The sequence below is a fragment of the Malus domestica genome, chromosome 06, assembly GCF_042453785.1.
Source record: "Malus domestica chromosome 06, GDT2T_hap1".
NCBI lineage: Eukaryota > Viridiplantae > Streptophyta > Magnoliopsida > Rosales > Rosaceae > Malus > Malus domestica.
The window spans coordinates 23,900,729-23,921,864 of record NC_091666.1 but is presented as its reverse complement, the minus strand read 5'-3'; the positions used below and the strand labels follow the sequence as shown (position 1 = coordinate 23,921,864).

The following is a 21,136-nucleotide window of genomic DNA, read 5'->3' as shown; positions in this document are numbered from 1 at the left end:
CCGAAAATCGACGCTTTAAAAGCAAAAGGTGAAGCATTGGCCGAGCTCGACCGTCAAATGGCCGAACTAGCGAAACGTAGGTCGGCCATTGCCTCCGAGCTTGCTAAGGACTTCGAGTCGGGCGGAAAAGATTGCCTAACCGAGTATGCAGCTAACACAAAACGGGTTGAGCGGTTGAAGCTGGATTAGAGGAACCGGCAAGCCGAGGTTATTATGGGCGAGGTGCGGTGGTTGGAGTTAAAGGCCCTGCTCGGCACTCTTCTACCCTCTTCACCTTGAATGTACATGAATGTAAACCCATTGACTTACTCATTTTGTACATGCTTATCAATTTTAATGAATTGGTTTTCTATTCCCGCATTTCCCATGTGACCGGATAATATTTCTTTAAAAACTTCCCATTGATGGGTAATCTGTGCACTACACCGGTCTGGTCTTTAAGATGATACGCCCCTTTTCCGTATACTTTATGCACAACGAACGGCCCCTCCCAATTTGGCGACCACTTGCCGAACCTAGGGTCTTTTAGTCCTACGGGTAACACCGTTTGCCAAACCAATTCACCCTCGCCGAATGTTTTCTGACGCACCTTTTGATTATAGGCTCGCTCGGCAATTCGTTTTTGTGCCACCAGTAAGTTATAAGCGTCAAGTCGTGCTTCTTCCAAATCTTCTAATTCCTGTCTCATGGACTGATTATATTCGGCGCTAAACAAACTACTTTGTTCAATTAATCGCAACGAATTTATGCTTAACTCGACTGGTAACATTGCATCGTGTCCGTAGGTTAATGCATACGGGGTTGTCGCAGTCGCCGATCTGGGCGATGTTCGATATGCCCATAATGCCTCGTTCAACTTCAAGTGCCACATGCTGGGTCTTTCTTTTATTATTTTTTCGAGGATGCCAATCAACACTTTATTACTTGCCTCGGCCTGCCCATTCGCTTGTGGATAATACGGTGTAGACTGTTCGAGCTGAATTTTTAAATTTGCCGTATACTCTTTAAACCTTTCGGTTGTGAAGATTGTTCCATTGTCAGTTATGATCGTTTCTGGTACGCCAAATCTGGTCACAATGTGTTCCTCCACAAAGTCGCAAACTTCTTTAGACGTTAGCTCGGCATATGATTTTGCTTCGACCCACTTAGTAAAGTAATCGGTTGCGACTATTATCCATGCGTGTTTGGCAGCTCCGGAGGATGGCGTGATTTTGCCGATTACGTCCATAGCCCATCCTCTAAACGGCCATGGTTTAATGACCGAATGCAACGATTCGGCCGGGACCCTTTGTATAGGCCCGTGGATTTGGCACTGTACGCATCCTCGTGCAAACTCGATACAATCCTTTAGTATTCTTGGCCAAAAATAACTGTGTCGTCGAAGTAGCCATCGCATTTTTCGTCCGGATTGATGAGCTCCGCAAACCCCTTCATGGACTTCTGTGACCGCCCGAGCACCCTCTTGGGGGCCGAGGCATAGCAGTAGCAATCCATCTTCCCCTTTTCGGTATAACTCGTTTTGGTACGTGACATAGTTCGTGGCGTGGACTTGTGTCTTACGACTATGTTTTCCATTGGGATTGTCAAGGTACCGCATAATGGCCTTTCTCCAATCATCTGGTGTTGCCTCGACGGTGCAAACCTCTATAATATCTTGTCGGTCTAGCAACAAAGGTAAAGACATAACTCGAGTGCGTATTACATCATCGCGCCGGAGGATTTGCTGGTTGACCAAGGCCAGGTATAATTGTCGCAACATCGGTATTTCTCGGCCTAGCTTGCCCCTCAGGAGTTGTGCACCAGAGGCAATTTGAGCCAACTCATCTGCGTCGGTATTATGGATTCGGGAAATATGTTCGAACGTAATACCGTCGAAGGACTCGGCCAAATAGCTGGCAACCATGTGGTAGGGTGCCAGGGTACAACTCATGCAGCGGAAAGACCCATTAAGTTGGTTAATCACAAGCTCAGAGTCGCCGAGGACGAGGGCACGGGTGGCCCGCAAGTCATGAAGGAGGCCAAGGCCGACGATTAGGGCTTCATATTCGGCCTGATTATTGGTGTAGTCAAAATCCAACTTAAGCGAAAAATACCAACGATCGTGATTAGGAGATTGAATGACAACTCCAATGCCGGCCGAAGATGAAGTACTGGATCCGTCAAAATACATCGTCCAATAGTTGTCGCGTGTCTCAACCATGCCGATTTCGACATCAGTGTCCCCAAAACCATAGGGGGAAGGGTGGTGAGCAAGGAAATCGGCCAATGCTTGGCCTTTGACAGCTTTCTGGGGCACGTATTGTAGGCTAAACTCGGACAACGCCATCGTCCACTTCCCAATTCTCCCTTTTACGATTGGCCGGGTAAGCATGTACCGGATAACGTCAGTCTGGGCAATGACTTGTGTGACCGACGGAAGCATGTAATGCCGGAGTTTGGAAGTGGCGAAGAACACGGCAAGACAGAGCTTCTCAACGGCGGAATAATTGATCTCCGGTGGATTAAGATTTCGGCTGAGGTAAAAAATAGCCTGCTCTCGCCCGGCATCATTGTCTTGGGCAAGGAGGCAGCCGATGGACTCTTCAGCCGCCGAGATATATAGTTTGAGGGGTTTACCGCGCCGAGGTGGAACAAGGACAGGTGGTGTTGTGAGGGAGACTTTGATTTGTGTGAACGCCGCCTGATGCTCGTTCGTCCACGCAAATGTATCCGAGTCCTTAAGTTTCAAAAGTGTTGAAAACGCTTTCATTTTCCCTGCCGAGTTAGCTATAAATCGGCGGAGAAAATTTATCTTGCCGAGTAAGGACTGCAGCTGTTTCTTCGTAGTCGGTGGTGGAGCACTGATGATTGCACGTGCTTTATTTTCGTCCACTTCAATCCCACGGTGATGTACCAGGAAACCGAGAAAATTACCGGCCGACACACCGAATGCACATTTGGCAGGATTCATTTTGAGATTGTGTTGGCGCATACGAAGGAAAGCTTGTCGGAGATCATCCACATGAGTCCGCCGTTGTTTGGATTTAATTACAACATCATCAATATAGACTTCGACGATGGTTCCAATTAAGTCATGAAATATGGTGTTCATTGCCCGTTGGTATGTGGCGCCGGCATTTTTGAGGCCGAATGGCATAACAACCCATTCGTAAGTGCCGAGTGCCCCCGGGCAGCGGAAAGCAGTTTTGTGCACATCGGCTTCGGCAATGAAAATTTAGTTGTACCCGGCATGTCCATCCATAAAGGATAAAATCGCATGATTCGCCGCGGCATCGATTAATAGATCTGAAATCGGCATTGTATACTCATCTTTGGGAGTTGCCAGATTCAGATTTCTGAAATCAATGCAGATGCGCAGTGCACCACTTTTTTTTAAGACAGGAACGATATTTGCCAACCATTCCACATATCGAGCTGTCCGAATGAACCCGGCTTTCAAAAGTCGAACCAGTTCGTCCTTTATGCCGAGTTGCACTTCGGTCGAGAATCGACGAGGTGGTTGCCGGAAAGGTTTGCATCCGGGCTTAATACGTAATTCATGCTCGACAAGAGTGCGATCTAAGCCGGGCATTTCATGGTAGCTCCAAGCAAAACAATCTTTGAACTCTGTAAGAAAGGCACGAAGTTCGTCCTTCAGTTGTTGGGGAAGTAATGCACTAATAAACAAAGGGCGTGGGTCGTCGACCGTCCCAACATTAATCTCTTCCAGGGGGTCCTTAACTTGGGGCTGATGATCTTCGAGCTCGGCCGGGACGGCTCGAACTTTGTCAAGGGATAAGACAGGACCATTATTTCCTTCGGCAAGGAACTCGACGAGGTTAACGCTCGAATTTGGTTGTTGAGATATAGTATACCAATGGGCCAGCAGTCGTTCCATAGTAGATGAAACCGCGGCCCTTCGTTCCTCCCGATCGGTGTCAAACATCGGCTTCGGGGAGAAAGTTGGCTAATCCGAGTCTCGCCGAATCCTGGTGGACAGTCTCGGCGCCAACCTCGATAGCTTTCTGAACAGAAATCCGAGTCGGCAGTCCTTCATCATTGAAGCCTTGCAAAGTAATATAGCCGACGTGGTCATCATAATACCGTGCTTGGATCATGTTGGTTTCGAAGGGTTGGCTATCGGCCGGGTGAACCGTGACCGATTTACCGTCCCAAAAAACGAGCACTTGATACAATGAGGAAGGAATACAGCTGGTTTGGTGAATCCAATCTCGACCGAGTAGTGCATTATACTCGGTTTTAGAATCGACCACGAAAAAGGCGGTCATGTGAATGCGACCGGCAATATTCACTGTTAGCGGAAGGACACCTTTGGTTTGGGATTTGTCGCCAACGAAGCTACTCATTGTGATCCCTGACAGAATAAGTTCATCATTAGAGCGACGTAAGGCCTTCATGATGTTCATAGGCATGATATTGACGGTAGCTCCACAGTCGACAAAAACTTTAGAAACTAGATATCCCTCGATATGGGCCGTCACATACAATGGCTTTAAATGATGGAGGTTGGCCGATGGTGAACGAGGAAATAATTCGGCCAAAGCTGTTTTGATATTGTCATCTTTTGTTGTAGAGTCAACTTCGGCCACGGATACGAAATCAACATGGCCGGCTTCCTCGGCGACTACATCACCATCGAGGAAATTTGGCTGAGCTGTGCTGGATTGAAAAGCAGCGGGTAACACATGGACCATACTGATTTCCATGTTATCCAAGACGGATGGGCCCATCGGGTTAGGATCCTCCTCGTTAACCTCGTCTTTCGTCTGGTCGGCGACTACAGCTTCCGTTGTTGTCAGAGTTGGACAAAGAGACTCTTCTGCTCCTTTTTCAAGGGTTTGATCATGTGTTGTTGCTTCGGTAGCTTGTTGGTTCTGCGTGATTGCCTTAAGTGAGGTTGAAGGTGACAGTGTGCTTGGGATCAAGATCCGAGCCTGCTCTTGGTAGTGTATCCGGGCATCCCTGGTATCGAGTTAAGCATCCAATCACGCAACACGTGCTATTTCATCAGTCGTAAGGCCGAAGAGAGAAACAGCCGAAAATACTTCGAAGTGATATCGTAAATACTGAAGGTCCTCCATTGAGAACGGAAGGTCGGCTGCATCGATATCAGTGTATGGGTCGACTTCAAATCCAAGGACACGAGCTTCTCGTATGTGCTGGAATCTTGCTTTCAATCCTGGGTCTGAGGTTTTCTGAATGATTCGCTCGGCATCAGGACAAATCAGGACTAAATCAATTGTATCCTGACATGCCTTCGGCAAGCCATACAGATCATTGGCCGAATGTTTCTTATGGAATTCTCGCATGTACTCCAAAGCCTCCCCGAGGAACGGTGGGTGCAAATTCCGTCGAATTTTAACCAAAGGTTCTTGTGTGGCCGGCGGGGCTAATTTTCTTTCGGCCTCTTGCCTGAAATGCTCGAGGCGTGCCTTCATCTCCCCCGGCCGAAGAAGAAGTTTGATCCGTTTATCAGCCTCTTCGAACGTGGTTTCAATATCTCGGTTGACCAGCCGTTTCCCTTGAACCAACTCTGTCATAATAGCTGGAGGTGGTCGTTCATCATCAGTAACAATTGTGTCCTTCGGCCGCCATTAAGGAGCCGAAGTTTCTTGGGCCGCTTGTCGGCGGGCCATGCAATCTATCATTTGGTGCCGGCGTTTCTGGGATTTGGACAGTGCAGTGTAAACGCCTTTCGAAGAATGATATGTATACCAACGTTGATCACTAGGTTTGGGAGGTTTGAAAGTCTTTTGGCTCCGCGATGACTCCGAACTGCTAGAATTACGTTTATAGTAGTCCTCGTCGTAAAATGAAGTATTAAAATCAAGACGCCGCCTGACTGAGGGTGCCTCTTCCATCCTCACTTTGGGACCGAGCCTATCAAAAACCCCCTGATGTTGGCCTACGTCGGCAACCTTCTGCTGGGTTGCGGCCGTAGGTCATTCCGTTATAAGCGAAGAGGGTTTCTCCTCTGGCTCACTGCCGACCTTTGCTCTACATTTACTGCACAAAACCGCTGTCCCACTGTCTTCATCGGTGGTATAATCTATCATAGGTTTGACAATAGCGGGACCCGTTAAAGCTATAGGCGGTTTGTTTGAACGAAAATCGACCATGAAACGCGACCGAGAATTCTGATTCCGAAAGCGTTGCGTCGCAACATCTTCGGCCTTCCCTTTCCCTTTGTCTTTAGGGAGGCACGCATCGACCATATTTACTGTTGCCGTGGGGAACGGGTCAGTATCAACACTCATCTTCTTCTCTGGAAATTTCAGTTTGCCATTATCAATCCAGCTTTGGACGTTGTCTCGAAACACGACACAATTGTTTGTCGTGTGTTTGCTTGAATTGTGGTATTTGCAATATATCTTCCCTTTAAGCTATTCGGCCTTGGAAATGTTGTGCCCAGGTCGAAGTTTGATGATCCTTGCTGATAATAGTTGATCAAAAATTGCATCGGCTTTTGTAATATCAAAAGTATAAACTTTCGACGGTTTCAGTGCTCCTTCAGTAGCCGAGCGGGTTTTGACTTCCTTAAAATCAACTTGAGTCAGTGCCTTGCAGACGTATGACTTGTCTATCACTATCTCAGCTGCATCCACACTAACGCATTCATCCTCGGTTGATGCATAACTGACAGTAGGATTCTTGTAAATCATCCCCCGAGATGGAGCTTTCGAAATCTTTTCCTCGCGGAGCAAATAATCATACTGCTCGACATGCTGGGCTAATTCGTACATATCCCGAAAGTTTGCCCCCAAGAATTTCTTTTTGTATTCGACGTCAAGACCGTTCAGAGCAAGTCTGACGAATTCAACTTCGGGGAAAGGCACTCGGCACCAATTTCTAGCTGATTTGAATCTAGTAAGATAATCCATTGGTGACTCGTCGGACGCCTGAGCCATCCTTGCTAGTGAGGATACTGACATTTCCATTCCCGGTCGATAAAACTGCTCATGAAATTTCTCGACCAACTCCTCCCAACTCTGGACGGAGTTCGGTGGGAGGTTAATATACCAGGCGAACGCTGAGCCGGTCAACAAAAAATTGAAAAGTCGCAACTTGTGAAAGTCACTATTAACGTCTCCGCACTGTGCGGTGAAACGAGCTACATGTTCCAACGAGGATAAGGATGATTCTCCGGTAAAAAGGCTAAAATTCGGGATCTTGAAACCTCTAGGGTATTCGACCTGTTCCACGTAAGCTGGGTACGGGTGTATACACTTATGGAACTTCAGCCCTTTCTTCATGGCCGAATCGATCATCCGTTGAACTTCGGTCAGATCGACGGGCGTTACTTCCGCTCTCTGGTCAGATCCGTCTGACCTATTATTCGACCCTCCTCCTCTTTCCAATTGAAGCGGTCTGAGCCGAGCAGGAATTGGCTCGGCCGGTGCACTTGATAACAGATTATTCCTCGGCGGCAAATGCTGGGCAAGATCGAAAATTCTACCATCGCTGACCTTACTAACCAGTATTTCGAGTAATCTGGTTTGTGCTTCACTGGAATTGCGTATCACGTCATGAAGCTTATCGATTCCTCGACTCAATGTCTGTTCAACTGTCCGAGATTGCTCGTCAAGCCGTTTTCGAAGAAACGACCTTGTGGGTGGATCGGATCCTTCGCCACCATCCTCATCACAATCTTCTATTACTCCTTCATTGAGAACGCAAGTGTTCCTGTCTGGAATTTCAAGACTGCGAACCTGACCGCTGAGATTGACTTCCCTCTCTCGGCGAGTTGCGCTCGTGGACTCAGGTGTCACGGCGCTGATGGGATTCTGCGCTTGTGGCACATGGTGTCCTGCGTTCTGATTTGGTAGATCGGCTGTCGACTTTCCCATAGCTGTTTTCTTTTTTACCGATCGTGTTTCAATTGGCATGAACTTCGTAGTCTAGCACTGAGTCCCACTGGGCGTGCCAAAATGTTGACCCTAGAAACTACCAAGCCTACGTGGCGCGCAGGCCGAGTAATCTATAAGCTAACTACGTCCTTCGGTGAATGCGGGGCATGCCAACTCGTCGGCCGAGCTCGGCCGAGGAGTAAATTTTGTTGATGTTGCGTTGGGTGCGCGGCTGACTTCTGCGTCTTGCGATTGTGGCCGAGAAAGGAACACGTCTCGACCTCTTGGGCTCTCGAACCTGAAGACAAGGTTACTATTCTTACGAAGTTCACGAGTCGTCGTCATCGGATTCAGTCACATTGATGTTATTCGTCAGAGTAAACTCACGCCGAATCGACACCAGAGTGTAAGGGCACAAATACTCAAAGCAAATATAAGTTTTAATGGTGAACGTGGTTCGGCCGTCCGAATGCCGAACTCTAAATCCCACTTGGGAATATCCAATCATAAAATAACTTGGCGAGCAAAGCGCCGAGCTCGATATACCGTAACACCTCACTTCGCCGAGAAGGCTAATGAGATGACCTCAATCAATAAGGATCCGGAAATCCTCCTCGACCGAGACTTGGATAGGTAATCAACCGTTCTCGCCGCAGTGTTGTTGATGCCAACGGAAGATACTGCGAGATCGACTGATTCTACGGTGACAGAGCTATCTATGTCGACTTAAGATATCACCGGTTGCTTCCACAGTGCTGTTGATGCCAACGGAAGATGTGTCAGCGAAAAAGAAAGAAAAAAATCTCAAGTTGTTGAGAGTTTGCGCATGGCAGTTTTGTATTGATTTGCAGGGGGCTTCAATGATGCGCAGTCTCTTCTATTTATAGCAACGGCTCCCTCCAAGGTCGAGTTAAAAACCTACTCGGACTAGGTCTTCTTCTCCTGATCAGCACCAACTCGACCAGTCCTACTTTCACTAGGATTGTGAACCTAGTCCTTAACCGAGCCGGATTCGCTTCCGGGTCTTGCCGAGACTCCTCATTGCATTAGGACTCGACTTCTTGCGTTATGACCTAGCCGACCTAGGTTTGGAGGCCCACGTACTAAACGATCCATGGTATTCTTGTCGCAAGGCCTTCCGGGCCGAGAATGATTCTATACTCGGCCCAAACTATTATTTTGGGCCCAAACAATTATAATAACGTGTATCTATTTTTTAGTACTACACCCATTTTTTATAACTTATCAACAAAATTGTCTGTTTGGATAATAAAACAAGAATTAGAAATGGCATTGTAGCCGTCACCACTCACAAATTTATCTCATCTGCCGCCATAACCTCCTTCTCAATGTTTGGCCGTCACCTTTGATGCCCGCACCTTATCAACCTTCAACCTTCTCCCTAACCCCATCCATGAATGACACACCCTCTCCTCTGCCGTCCCCCAATGATGGCGCTAATACGTACGAGGCATTCACAACATATCCGCTATCAGCTCCTTCTTCTGTGTCTTCTTCTTCATCTTCCTCAGGCTTCGCAACGACCACAGCTACATGTCTGGAAGAGTTGTGATGATGAGAGTCGCTGTGGAGAAAGGAGATGAGAATTCAAAGTAAGAAAACAAATCGGGTTGGGTTTTAGTGGAGGAACAAATAACTTTTTTACCCTAAAAAATTGTTCATGTGGAAAACATTTGGCGGAGTATTGGAAGGAAAGTTAGAAAATCTAAAGGGAAGAGAGTAATTGACTAATTTTACAAGTTCAAGAGGGTAATTGACTAAAATTAAAGTACAGAAGATAAATTGGTAGTTTTTTACAAGTCAATAAATAACTTTTCAAGTTTGAAGTTTGAAGTTTGAAGTTAAACATATGTGGATGTGAAAGTAAAATGTCACAACAAGAAAGTGAGTTGAGCGCAAATATGAGTGATTGTGCGCATATGTGATAGAGAGATTAAGAAACCCCTACAAATAATGGGGCTTCTAATTGCGAGCGAAAATAATTAATTAGACTATCTCTTTGGTGATGCCGCCAACCGCCAAGTGTGATCACCTTTTCGCAAAGGTCGTATATGAAAAAGGATTATATTAATCAAACAGTGTAAGAAGAAAAGAGACCATCATTGTTCTGCACACACTTTTTGTAGTAAACAACCATAACCGAAAACCACATAGGATGAAAGAGGTGCGGTCGTATCTCTGGTAGTTGGAACTTGACCTAAGAGCAAGAATTTACCTTTTTGATTCCTCTGAGCTTGCACGGAATAGTTTCGTTTTTTTACTTTTTCCACCCCAACAACACCTTGATGTTATCTCTCCTTTCCCTAGATATATGTGATTGTGCTGAGATCTCTCCTAGTCTTCAAGAACACCATCAACCATGATGAGTTCATCAAAACGCACCATCCCCGTTTTCCAATTTTTCCCTTTTCTCTCCAAATATTGAATCTTTCTGCTTTTTCTGCTTGTTGAATTTTGTTTGTTTTTTCATTTTTTTTAAAAGAGTTTTTTTTTTTTTTTTTTTTTGGGTAGAGTTGATCAGGAGCTTGCATATTTACGGATTGGATGAGAGGAAGAGAAATGAGGTGGAGAGGGAGCTTGTGTTCAAAGAAAATGAGTCGTATGTGGAGCTGCCAACTGAGCCGCTTCTGCTATTAATAAAATTTCCAGCTTCCCAAGTGCTCCAAGGGCATGTCAGTGGCTCATTCGTCTGCATTTTAGCATTTTATTTCCCTCTATTTTTTTTCGGTCTCTAGGTACCCTTTTCAGTCTAATGAATTTAGTCTTATGTTGCCTCTTTGTTTTTGATGGTTTTCATGGTCTTGTTCTTTTGGTTCAAGGTGGTCATTATTTGTAGTTGTGTTTGATATGTACTAATTGTAGTATTACCCGACTAGATTTGTAAACATGTTAGGATTTGGTTGGCTACATTTTATTAGGACCTTTTATCCTTTTAAATTTCGTCCGCCCTAATAAATTATGGCTTCGCCACTGGACCATAACTATGATCATTGTAATCGGTGGACTACTTTGGTGTATAAGGAGTTATTCATTAATTCATTGTATCTCAGATTTAAACCATCACCCTCTATTCATCTACTTACTACATATTGGTTCAACCGTCTCTCTCTTGAATGTTATTTAGGATAGTAATATCAATTTGAATAAATTTATAAATGACAGTTAAGATTGTATGCAAATTCTGCCTATTGGATTAAAATTTGCATTAAAATTTGTCGTTTTGGTGGTGGCTGCAAGGCTGCAATGCATAACAACGTTTTGATGAAAGCAATGTGAATTCTGGTCAGCATTTTTTGTTTTGTTTAATACTAATAAAAGTTAAAACAGCATTAGTGCTGTGGATAAGCGTAGAAGCAATGTGAATTAAGGTCTTTAATTACTTTTGTTAATCCTTTTTTATTAGAGAACGTGGATGAGAGTAAGGACAAACCAATCACAATTTGGTTATGTGTGTGTTTGGCTGTACCTATTCTTTTTCTCTAATCTATGGCTTTGCATAATTAGGCCCCAAACACTTCGATTTTCTTATACTTAACTTTATCGTCCGACACCTGTCCTTTTATTATGTTAATTGTACTATCTTTGTGCTAATTATTGGATGTGTTTTTACAATAACATAATTTTTTGTTAAATTGGGGGGAATTACTTCTTTTGTGTTATGTTTTACAAATCAATTGGAAAATAAAAATACAAAAATAAAACCTAGAAACACTCTTCATTTTCTCAAAATCCTACTACCTCAAAACCCTTAATATCAAGCGTACATTCATACAAAAATGATTTAGGTTATTGAGTAAATAACAAAATCCACAAACTACAACGTTCAAAGGGTTATATTACTCATCACATATTTATTATTCCAATGTTAAAATTATGCATGATCAGAGGCGGAGTCATGAAGGAACCAGAATAGTTCCAGGCTCATCTTGACATTTTTTTTTCACACATAAAAGTTTAGGGTATGCTTATGAATTTCAAGGTTTTTCGGTCGATTCAGAGCCCCAATTCGACGTTTTTACTATAATTTCTTTCATTGTGTTTTTGAGCTTTGAAGATGACTTTTGTTTGGGGTCAAAATAGAGAGAGGAAGAAAGTCAGAGAAATTTGGGATTTAGGTTAAGGAAGAGGATAATGAGGACCACAACATATTAGATCCAAACGGCGGTGATCAATTACTCATCAACGTGCTCATAACTAATTCATCTAATTTGATTAGTATTCCATGCCAACTTTATCATGGCTTGGATAAAATCTGAGAGTGGTTTGCTCCTGCATCCAATCCTGATGACGTCCTAAGAGATGTAGCTGCATGTTGATCCACTGTTACGGTTTCGAAAGGAACATGCGGTGTATTTGCCCCCACCACAGCCCTTTAAACCTGGAATGCTCTTATCACCGAAGACTACGGACAAAAATTATTTAAATGAAAAGAAGAAAATAACTCACTATTAAATTAAATGTGCTTCAAAAGAGAGAGTAATACATTATTTTTTCTATATTTCTACTTTAATAAATCTTTTTGTTTACAAGAAAGAGAAACTAGCAAGATTGGTGGGGTTTGTGGTATTGTAGAGGCACACCCCATGTGGAGACCAATTTGGTTGGTGTTCCTTGGCTGCATTCACGCCTGCCCCAAAAATGAAATCAATGACTTCGGTTTTGGAAAACAAAAAAAATTTAACGTTATCCGCTCGTTCCTTTTTACCTTTTACATGTCCCTTCCAATTTTTGGTTCTCATATTAAATGAATTGAAGAATATCAAATGATAGAAATTAAGAGAATGTGTGTTGATAGCATCACCTAAAAAATTGTTTTTAGGTACCACTTAGTACTACTGTTTAGTTGTATTCTTTTTCACTTGTAAGTGATAGGTATTAGGTTCAATTCTCGTCAAAGGCGAATTTGAACCACATTATTATGGTCAGCCCATTGTGAGGTTTAACTCACTTCCCCCTCTCCTTTAATATAGATAGTATCGTTTGTTAAAAAAAAAAAAATTGTTTTGAGGTTGAAATCCCATGTGGGCTAGGGTACCCTACAAAAATTTAAACTAATTCTAAAAGAAATGCAATTAAGGTTTGTTTTAGGTAATACCTTGTAAGCATTAAAGAAAACTTGTTTTGGGGTTGGAATCCATGTGAGGACAATCATGGGGCAAATTGCAAGATTTTGAGTTTATGGGTGGACAGCTACCCTGGAATTGCCTCCATGTAAGCATATATTTCTTTAAACAAAGAGGTGATAGAGAAAGGTAAATTGGATTTTTGGTCCCCACAACCACACAGGTTTTGAGTTTAGACTTTTAAAATTGAGGATAGAAAACCTGATAAACTTGGATAGAGGCGCTCGATCATGTCATTTATAGGGCACTTATCGTAAAAATATGAAATATTTGAAAGAAAAAAAATCACCTTGGTGCTAGGCTAGAAGATCTATCCTGTATGGGGCATGCCGAATATACTTCGTTAAATATGTATTTGTTGTGTGGGGTCAGACCATATCTACTTATCGATTGCGTACTCGCTGCCCCCCTTTTTTGGAATGGGTCATTACATTAAGTTGTTGAGTAAAATATAACTCAAAGGCTACAACAAAGGTAAATCAACATGTATTTTGATTCTAATTGACTCTATGTTGGTCGCCACTTAGTACTATGGTTTAATGATATTCCTCTTCACTTGTAATTGAGAGATCTTAGGTTCGATTCTCATCAAAAGAAAATTTGAACCATATTATTGCTAACTCATTGTAAGGTTAAGCTCATCATCTCCCCTTTAGTGTAGATAATATCATTTGGTCAAACAAAAAAAAAACTTAGACTCTATGTTGGTCCCACCTAATATAAGAGTTACGTAATCAAACATTCACATTGAAATTTCTCACTAATTCAAAAATCTTAAAATTAACTGCACATTTTTATGAAGTGTTTTTACATTTTGGTTTTTCGTTTTCTTGAAATTTACCATTTGACACTTACAACACAGATTTGGGGACCTCACCACCCCATTATCATGTGTCCCTATCAAGCAACCATCAATATGATTTAGAAAGTTGATGAATATTAATTAAGTAACAAGGGTTTTAGATAAAAAAAAAACAATATTTGGCTACTCAAAGGATGAGTAAGAGTTTCTACTCAAAATTGTTTATTGCTGATTCATAGAACTTCGTGTTGGTGATTGGAATTGTTTATATTACAAATTACCCTATAAAGACTACCTCTGCAAAAAATTAATTAAAACTGAAGTCTTTTAGTCATCAAATTGTATAAAAACAAATGAACGGAATTGATAAAAGTATTGCGAACCTGTCTATATATTTGCTACAATAGATTGACTAAACAATCTTACATTTAATTCATCTTTTGTAGAGGTGGTATTTACAAAATGATTCATAATATTAACGGTTCTGATCATAAGCACGAAGCTCTGTGGTTCGAACACAAAGAATTTTGAGCAAGAGTTCCTACTCATCCTTAAGTAGCCAAACATTGTTCTTAGATAAATAGGCTAAGTTCTCTAGTGAGATTTAGCTTGAATGTCTAATGCATTATTAGATGCTATTTTAGATTATTCCATTACTTAATTATTGTGCTAAATTAAATTTCTCAAAATCTGGTAACGGATTTGTAGCTCAATCTGCTAGATTATATTTTTCAAAAAGTGTTACGATATCTAAACTTTTTAACAATATGAATAACTCTATACTTTTAATGAATTAGAATGCAATATTAAATGACTTGTGCCTACTCGAGTTCTTCTTGTGTTTGTGCTTCATGCATGTTATTTTTCGCTTGTGCCTAGGTTAGACGTATATTTTGTGTTCATACCGAATCCAACCCATTTTCCATCTCTCTCTATTTTTTTTTCAGGAACATTTGCGAAGAGCCTCTAAATCCACTTATCTTATTATTATTATTTTGTCAAACTAAAATTAATCACTTACTATTAGTTTGGTTCCAAAACGAAAATGATACAACATATCAAATGTTATTCCCACAATATACAGTCTTCTTTAAAAAGCATAAGCACGCGTGTATAAAGCAGAAACACCATAATGTTGTTTATGTTTAAACTAAAACATGTACTTGTTTAACTAAGCACACAAGATTCCTATTAATTAACTGCTTCGAGAGAATGCAAAGCAAGTCATATTTAGTTGTATGAGATTGGTTAACCATGATTATTTATCACTAATCAAGTCAAATTCCATGTTACTTAGCTCTGATTGGTCAATCACAAGCCTATAGGCAATCAATTAAGTGCTTCAATTAGGATCCATGGATACCTACATTGCACAATATCATTAGACTACTTTAGACTTTTGATAACCTTCCTAGACAATTGAAAAATCAAGCCATCTGTCAACGAGGGTTGGTTGAGTTGGTAATGAGTGTTCTCTTCACTAGACCAAGACTTAGATTCAAGTCCCGCTACTAGCATTCTCTTTTGATGGGTGATCTGTAAAAACCGAAAATGGACTAAGACCCCCTCTGTAATTCCTCAAAAAAAAAAAAAAATAAAGCCATCCATTTTAGCAGAGTGCCAAAGGGGAAAATAATTTAGAAGGTTCATATCAATATTAATCATGTAAAAATGTAGAGAGCTCAAGCACTAATTTACTATAATGGCCTACCATATTACAAATAAATTGTATCATCGAATATATTTTTTCCTTCGACTTTTAGTGCCATGACAAACAGAAGACATGTCTTGGATTATGACATTTTTGGATCAAATACAAAGTTGAGATCTTATGGAAATCTACCATCAGTTTCATGATGTTGACATAGGATCTCATAAGCATGTACATGAAGAATACTGAGAAGTAATTTTCAAAATTTCAACACATTTTTGTCTAGCTACATATTTATATTTATTTATGATCATTGAATTAAATAAATAAAAAGAGAATTAAGAGACGTAAATAAATAAAGGTGTGCATAGTGAAAAAAAGGAAATGTGAAAACCATTTCCCAAAACATTTTCCTCAGCCTAATAATGTTTTTGGTGTTAATTAAACGTGTTTTCTTTATACAACCTATGTTGTGAAAGGGAAAAGTCAAAACAAAACTTCAGATGCTGAAAATATTTTTAACCTCTTGCGCTAGACGTAAAAAATGAGTTACGAAGACAAAGAACTTGCGCGTAATCCAATTAAGCCTCTAATTAAAATTTGCCACCTAAACTTGTCCATTTGTGGGTGTGCTTGTGGAGGAAATAAGGTAACATTATATTTTGTTGCATATAATAATATATTAAGGTCAAGAGTTTAATGTTAAATGTTAACTTACCTACCAGCAGTATGACCGAAGATGAAACATAATTAGTCGTTGAACCGTCTGTGAATTGTGCTGTATTTGACTAAATCCTGGTCAAAGTAAAGATCGATGACAAACATAGAACAAAGCCAACTGCTCAGTAAATAAACACTCTGCAGGCTAATATATACATTTTTTTAATTAAGAAAATTTAGTGGGGATTCTTTTTTAATTTTTGTAATATCATCCACCTTTTATGTTTATGTCCTTTCTTTGTTTTGTCAAGGTGAATTTTAACCCATTTATTGGGAGTGGGAGTGCTAGCACCACTAACCTTTTATTTGGATTTGAAGAAGTGCGACTGAGACGTGTCATATAACACACAAAAAAAGGGTTAAAAATAATAATGAAAAATAAAAAATGAAATTTCGAAGGCATTAAGTTCTTGTTTTTTGTGTAACAAATGACAAATGTCATTTGAAGAAGTAAAAAGGTTCAAATACAATGGTTAGTGTAGAGGTTTTTAGCATTTCTCTTATTAGAAGTGGGGTTACCGTACTAATCCGAGGTTTAGGATGTGTTTAATTTGACTTTGCATGAGGATAATAGATCATTCACCTACTTTGACTTACTTTCAATATAATCAGGCACTTTAATGTCCTACTTAATTAGTTACAAGCTCTCGCTGGATTCGACGTTTATATCATTTTCTTGTTTACAGAATAAAATATTTAAAAAAAATTGGTCTTGTTTATGTTTGGTTTTGAAAATTGGTTTTTGGCAGCATTTTCAGATTGTGGGAAATGACTAATGTGCACATTTTCTGGGTCGTTCTATTTTTAATAAAAATACAAAAATCATCAAATAAAATTCCTCTGCCATTAACATTGAGGTTCGTAGGGTCATCTGGTCTTGCCCATTTGGTTATTACTATTTTAATTAATATCACGCGCGTTTGAGTAAAAACAAAATCAACAAAGGTCCCATAGAGAAGTGGCCAATTATGTGAATTTATGAGGATTTATTTTGTTGAAAAGTAGAAGTCAACCAAATTATATTAGAAGCAAATTTCTGCCATCTTTTTCTTTAAAGAAAATGTACCTGCAACATAATAACACTTAAAATTACGATAAAAAACCTCATATGCCCATGATGAATGGGGGATTTGGCTTAGAATTATAAAAAGAATGTGTTTAGAAGTTTGTAAGTAGCAAATGACTTAGCATTTTAGTGGGATAAGATGAGTATTTATAGAAGGGTGGTCGGCCCTATTGGTGGAGAGTGGTCGGCTATACATGGTGTATTTGAGTGAATAACTGAAAGATATCGTGTAATTAACATGACAATTATTTCTTAAGTGATGATTAACATGCTTATTTTTTATTAATGACACATTACATATAGTTTTAAATTTAATTTACCTAGCATTACTCATTTTTATGTTAAAAACTTACCAAAGTGAGCTGATGAGGTTAATTAATAGCGTTCCCATTTATCATTTCATTTCATGCCTATTTTACCCCTCTACAATTTATTTTTTTTGTCAACCATCAGTTTTCTAATTTAATATTATTTATGTGAAATAAATTAATTTTTATGTAATTATCATTTAAGTGATGATTAACATGCTTATTTTCTATTAATGACATATTACATAGTTGTAAATTTAATTTACCTAGCATTACTCATTTTTATGTTAAAAACTTACCAGAGTGAGATGATGAGGTTAATTAATAGCGTTCCCATTTATCATTTCATTTCATGCCTATTTTACCCCTCTACAATTTATTTTCTTGTCAACCATCAGTTTTCTAATTTAATATTATTTATGTGAAACAAATTAATTTTTATGTAAAATTTATTATATTTGAGTCTTATATAGTTGTAATGTGGATGTGTTTGATACCGAATGTGTAGATAATCTTGATGAGTTTGATACTAAATGTATAAATAAAGTTTATTGGTTAACATTTGTATAATCTGGATATATAGATTGGGGTGTGATATTCACACACCTCATTTTACTTCTCACACACCTTTTTAATTTTCGACCGTCGGATCATATGAATTAAAAAAAAATCAACGGACAAAAATTATCAAGGGGTGTATGAGAAGTAAAATGGAGTGTGTGGATAGCACACCCCTATAAATTTTGGTATCTATTGCAGATATGATGTGATAGGATTTATTTACCTATTGATAAGGTTTCAATTGATAATGCCTAAGTGTCCATTTTTTATTGTTTTTTTATGCAGCCTAAGTGTCCATGTTTTGATGGTATTCGAGTTTTTTTTTTTTTTTTTTTTTTTAATACAATCAATACTATTTATATTATGGTCACTCACTACTACGATCTAGTAATATTTCTTTTCACTTATACGTGAAAGGTCTTAGATTTGAATCTCGTAGATGGCGAATTCGATACCAAATTAGGTTGCTCATTATGTGGCTTAGCCGAACTCCCCCTCCCCTTAGGGTAAAATATATTATTGTACTAAAAACAATAATATTATTTATACTATGGGTTGGGTTGGGAGAGTAGGCTAAGGCTCACAATGAGTTTGCCATACTAATTTAGTTGGAATTCGTCTTTGACGAGAATTGAATCTAAAACCATACACTTACAAGTAAAGAGAAATATCAGTAGACCGTAGTATTAAGTTGTTTTTTTAATTTTAAAACAAACATTTTATTCTACCTCAGCAATAGGCTTTATGGCTAACAAATTGTTCTTATGGCGGCAATGCAAGTTTTCAAAATCCAAAAGGTGGATCAAATAATGCATTTAATCAAGATTTTTAAAATAATTTTCCTTATTTATCTATAGCAAATTAGTAAAAAAAAAAAAAAATCAATCATACAATAATAAATTCAATAGACATTAATTACTAAAACAATTAATCTAGATTTTTCCTAAAATATGGTGAGTCAACTAGGTCTAAATCAACATGCCTCTTTATTTCAATTATGTTTTAAATATAGTTTTTTTTAATAGACGTTATTATCTACACCACTATGTTTTGATGAAGGAAATAAATTTGGAATTTGGATAAAAATCAGAATTTATAAATTGACATGCACCAATTCCCTTGTTTGGATTTATAAACATAGAAATTTAGAATTTCCGTGTGAAAAAAAAAATTTGGAATTTGGGGCCTCCAATTCCCAAATTTAAATTCCATGTAAATAGGTGTTATTTCCTAATTTCTATGATTGAGAGTTTAAATTAACAAATTCCATTCTCAATTCCATTGTTCTTTTCAAACAAGAAAATTCACAAATTCTAGAAAATAAAATTCCGTCATTTTAAAATTCCTTAGTAATCTTAAATTTTTTCATCCAAACATAGTGTAAGGGAATGAGAGAATGAACAATGATATGGTTCAAATTCGTATTTGACGAGAAACGAACCAAAATCCTTTTACTTATACGTTAAGAGAAATATTATAACATCGTAGTACTAAGTGGTTTAAATATAGAGAAGTAGTCTTTTCTGCTTCTCTTTGCCATTTCTAAGCTCTTGGGTCCTCTAGACGGAGGATGTTCAAGTATCAAGAGATTTAGGTTAAAGTAGTTATATAAGTAATGCAAAATATCAGAGAGAGATATTTGAAATGACTGCTCTTTTCAACTAGTCATTTACAAACCTCTTTTGTGTATGTACGTCATTTCAAATCCTTCAATCTAATGTTTTGTGGTTTCCTGCTCGTCCAAATCGCATATATATACCATCTTACATATAATACTTACACATTTGACAGTAATACTAACTGGTTCAGGTACACTTCACATTTGGTGTATGGAAAGAGGAGACATCTTAAACAAAAGGCTTTTTATTCAAAAGGGTTTTTGATACTTGCGTAACTCCTTATTTTGGTCCTTAAGATTTGAAATTAACAGAACTGATCCCTAAGTTTGTCCACCATCAATCATTTTGGTTATTTCTTGAAAAAATCTCCATTAAATAAAAATAAAATGACCAAAATACCCTTAATTTTTGTCAAATCATTTTGGCCCATTGCTTATTAATTGAGGGTATATTTGTCATTTTGATCCTTATTTAACATAATTTTGCACGGAAGGACATTGATGGTGGACAATCTCAGGGACCAAAGTGATGTGTTATGCAAATCTCAGGAACCATTTTGGCTAAAAAGCTTAACAAAAATATGCAAATACTGTTGTGCGGAAGCGGCATTTGATTGCACGTGAAAAATAAAACAGAACAAAATAAAACCACTATCAACAAGAACACCAAGATTTATACTGGTTCGGCAATGCCTACATCCAGTTTGGAGACAACGGAGTATTCCACTATAATCAATGAGAACATACAATAGTGTTTATCACTCAATTTCCCAAAGACCCAAATAATCCAAGTTCTCACACTTACAATAGGAAGAGAAAACCAAAAATACAAAGCAAGACAATTTGAGAAAATTCTTCTCTATGCCGAATGGCTTCTTGCTATTTTTCTCTCTTCCTTGTTGTTTTTGAGTTATGCCTACACCTCCTTTTATAGGCCAAAGAAAGTGGCTTCTCAAAGACATCAATGGCCAAAGGCCTACCATCAAGTCAAAAGAGTTAGGCACAATTGCATGTAATTTTTGTTTCCTACATGTAGCATGCCAACCAACAATTTTGACCACAAAAGTAGCCGAAATCAATTGTTGGTTTTAGACTACTTTGTTTGAGCCAATAATCAACAATCTCCACCTTGGCTCAAACCCTCTAAGTAGAACTCCTAATAGTCGTCTCCCAATCCCCCATGGGGGCAATCAACAAATTTTACAAATGCCAATCAAGTCTAAGCAGTGCTTAAACTTGTGCAATGAAACTGGCTTTGTTAACATATCCGCAGGATTGTCAGCGGTCCCAATCTTCTGAAGAAGAATATCTCCCTCGTCAATAACCTCACGAACAAAATGGAACCTCACGTCAATGTGTTTCGTACGTGCATGATGAACTTGATTCTTTGCTAAATGAATAGCACTCTGACTGTCGCAA

At 39.2% G+C, this 21,136-nt stretch overlaps 1 protein-coding gene across 1 annotated transcript; it reads right to left on the bottom strand.

Moving 5' to 3' along the window:
• Positions 1-1,347: 1,347 nt before the first annotated feature.
• On the bottom strand, positions 1,348-3,925 carry LOC139196887 (uncharacterized). The gene is made up of 3 exons (XM_070823238.1): positions 3,323-3,925; positions 1,643-2,716; positions 1,348-1,500 (listed from the first exon to the last, which is right to left on the bottom strand). Exons 1-3 carry the CDS (start codon positions 3,923-3,925, stop codon positions 1,348-1,350), a joined length of 1,830 nt encoding a protein of 609 aa, XP_070679339.1.
• Between the last annotated feature and the right edge of the window lie 17,211 nt (positions 3,926-21,136).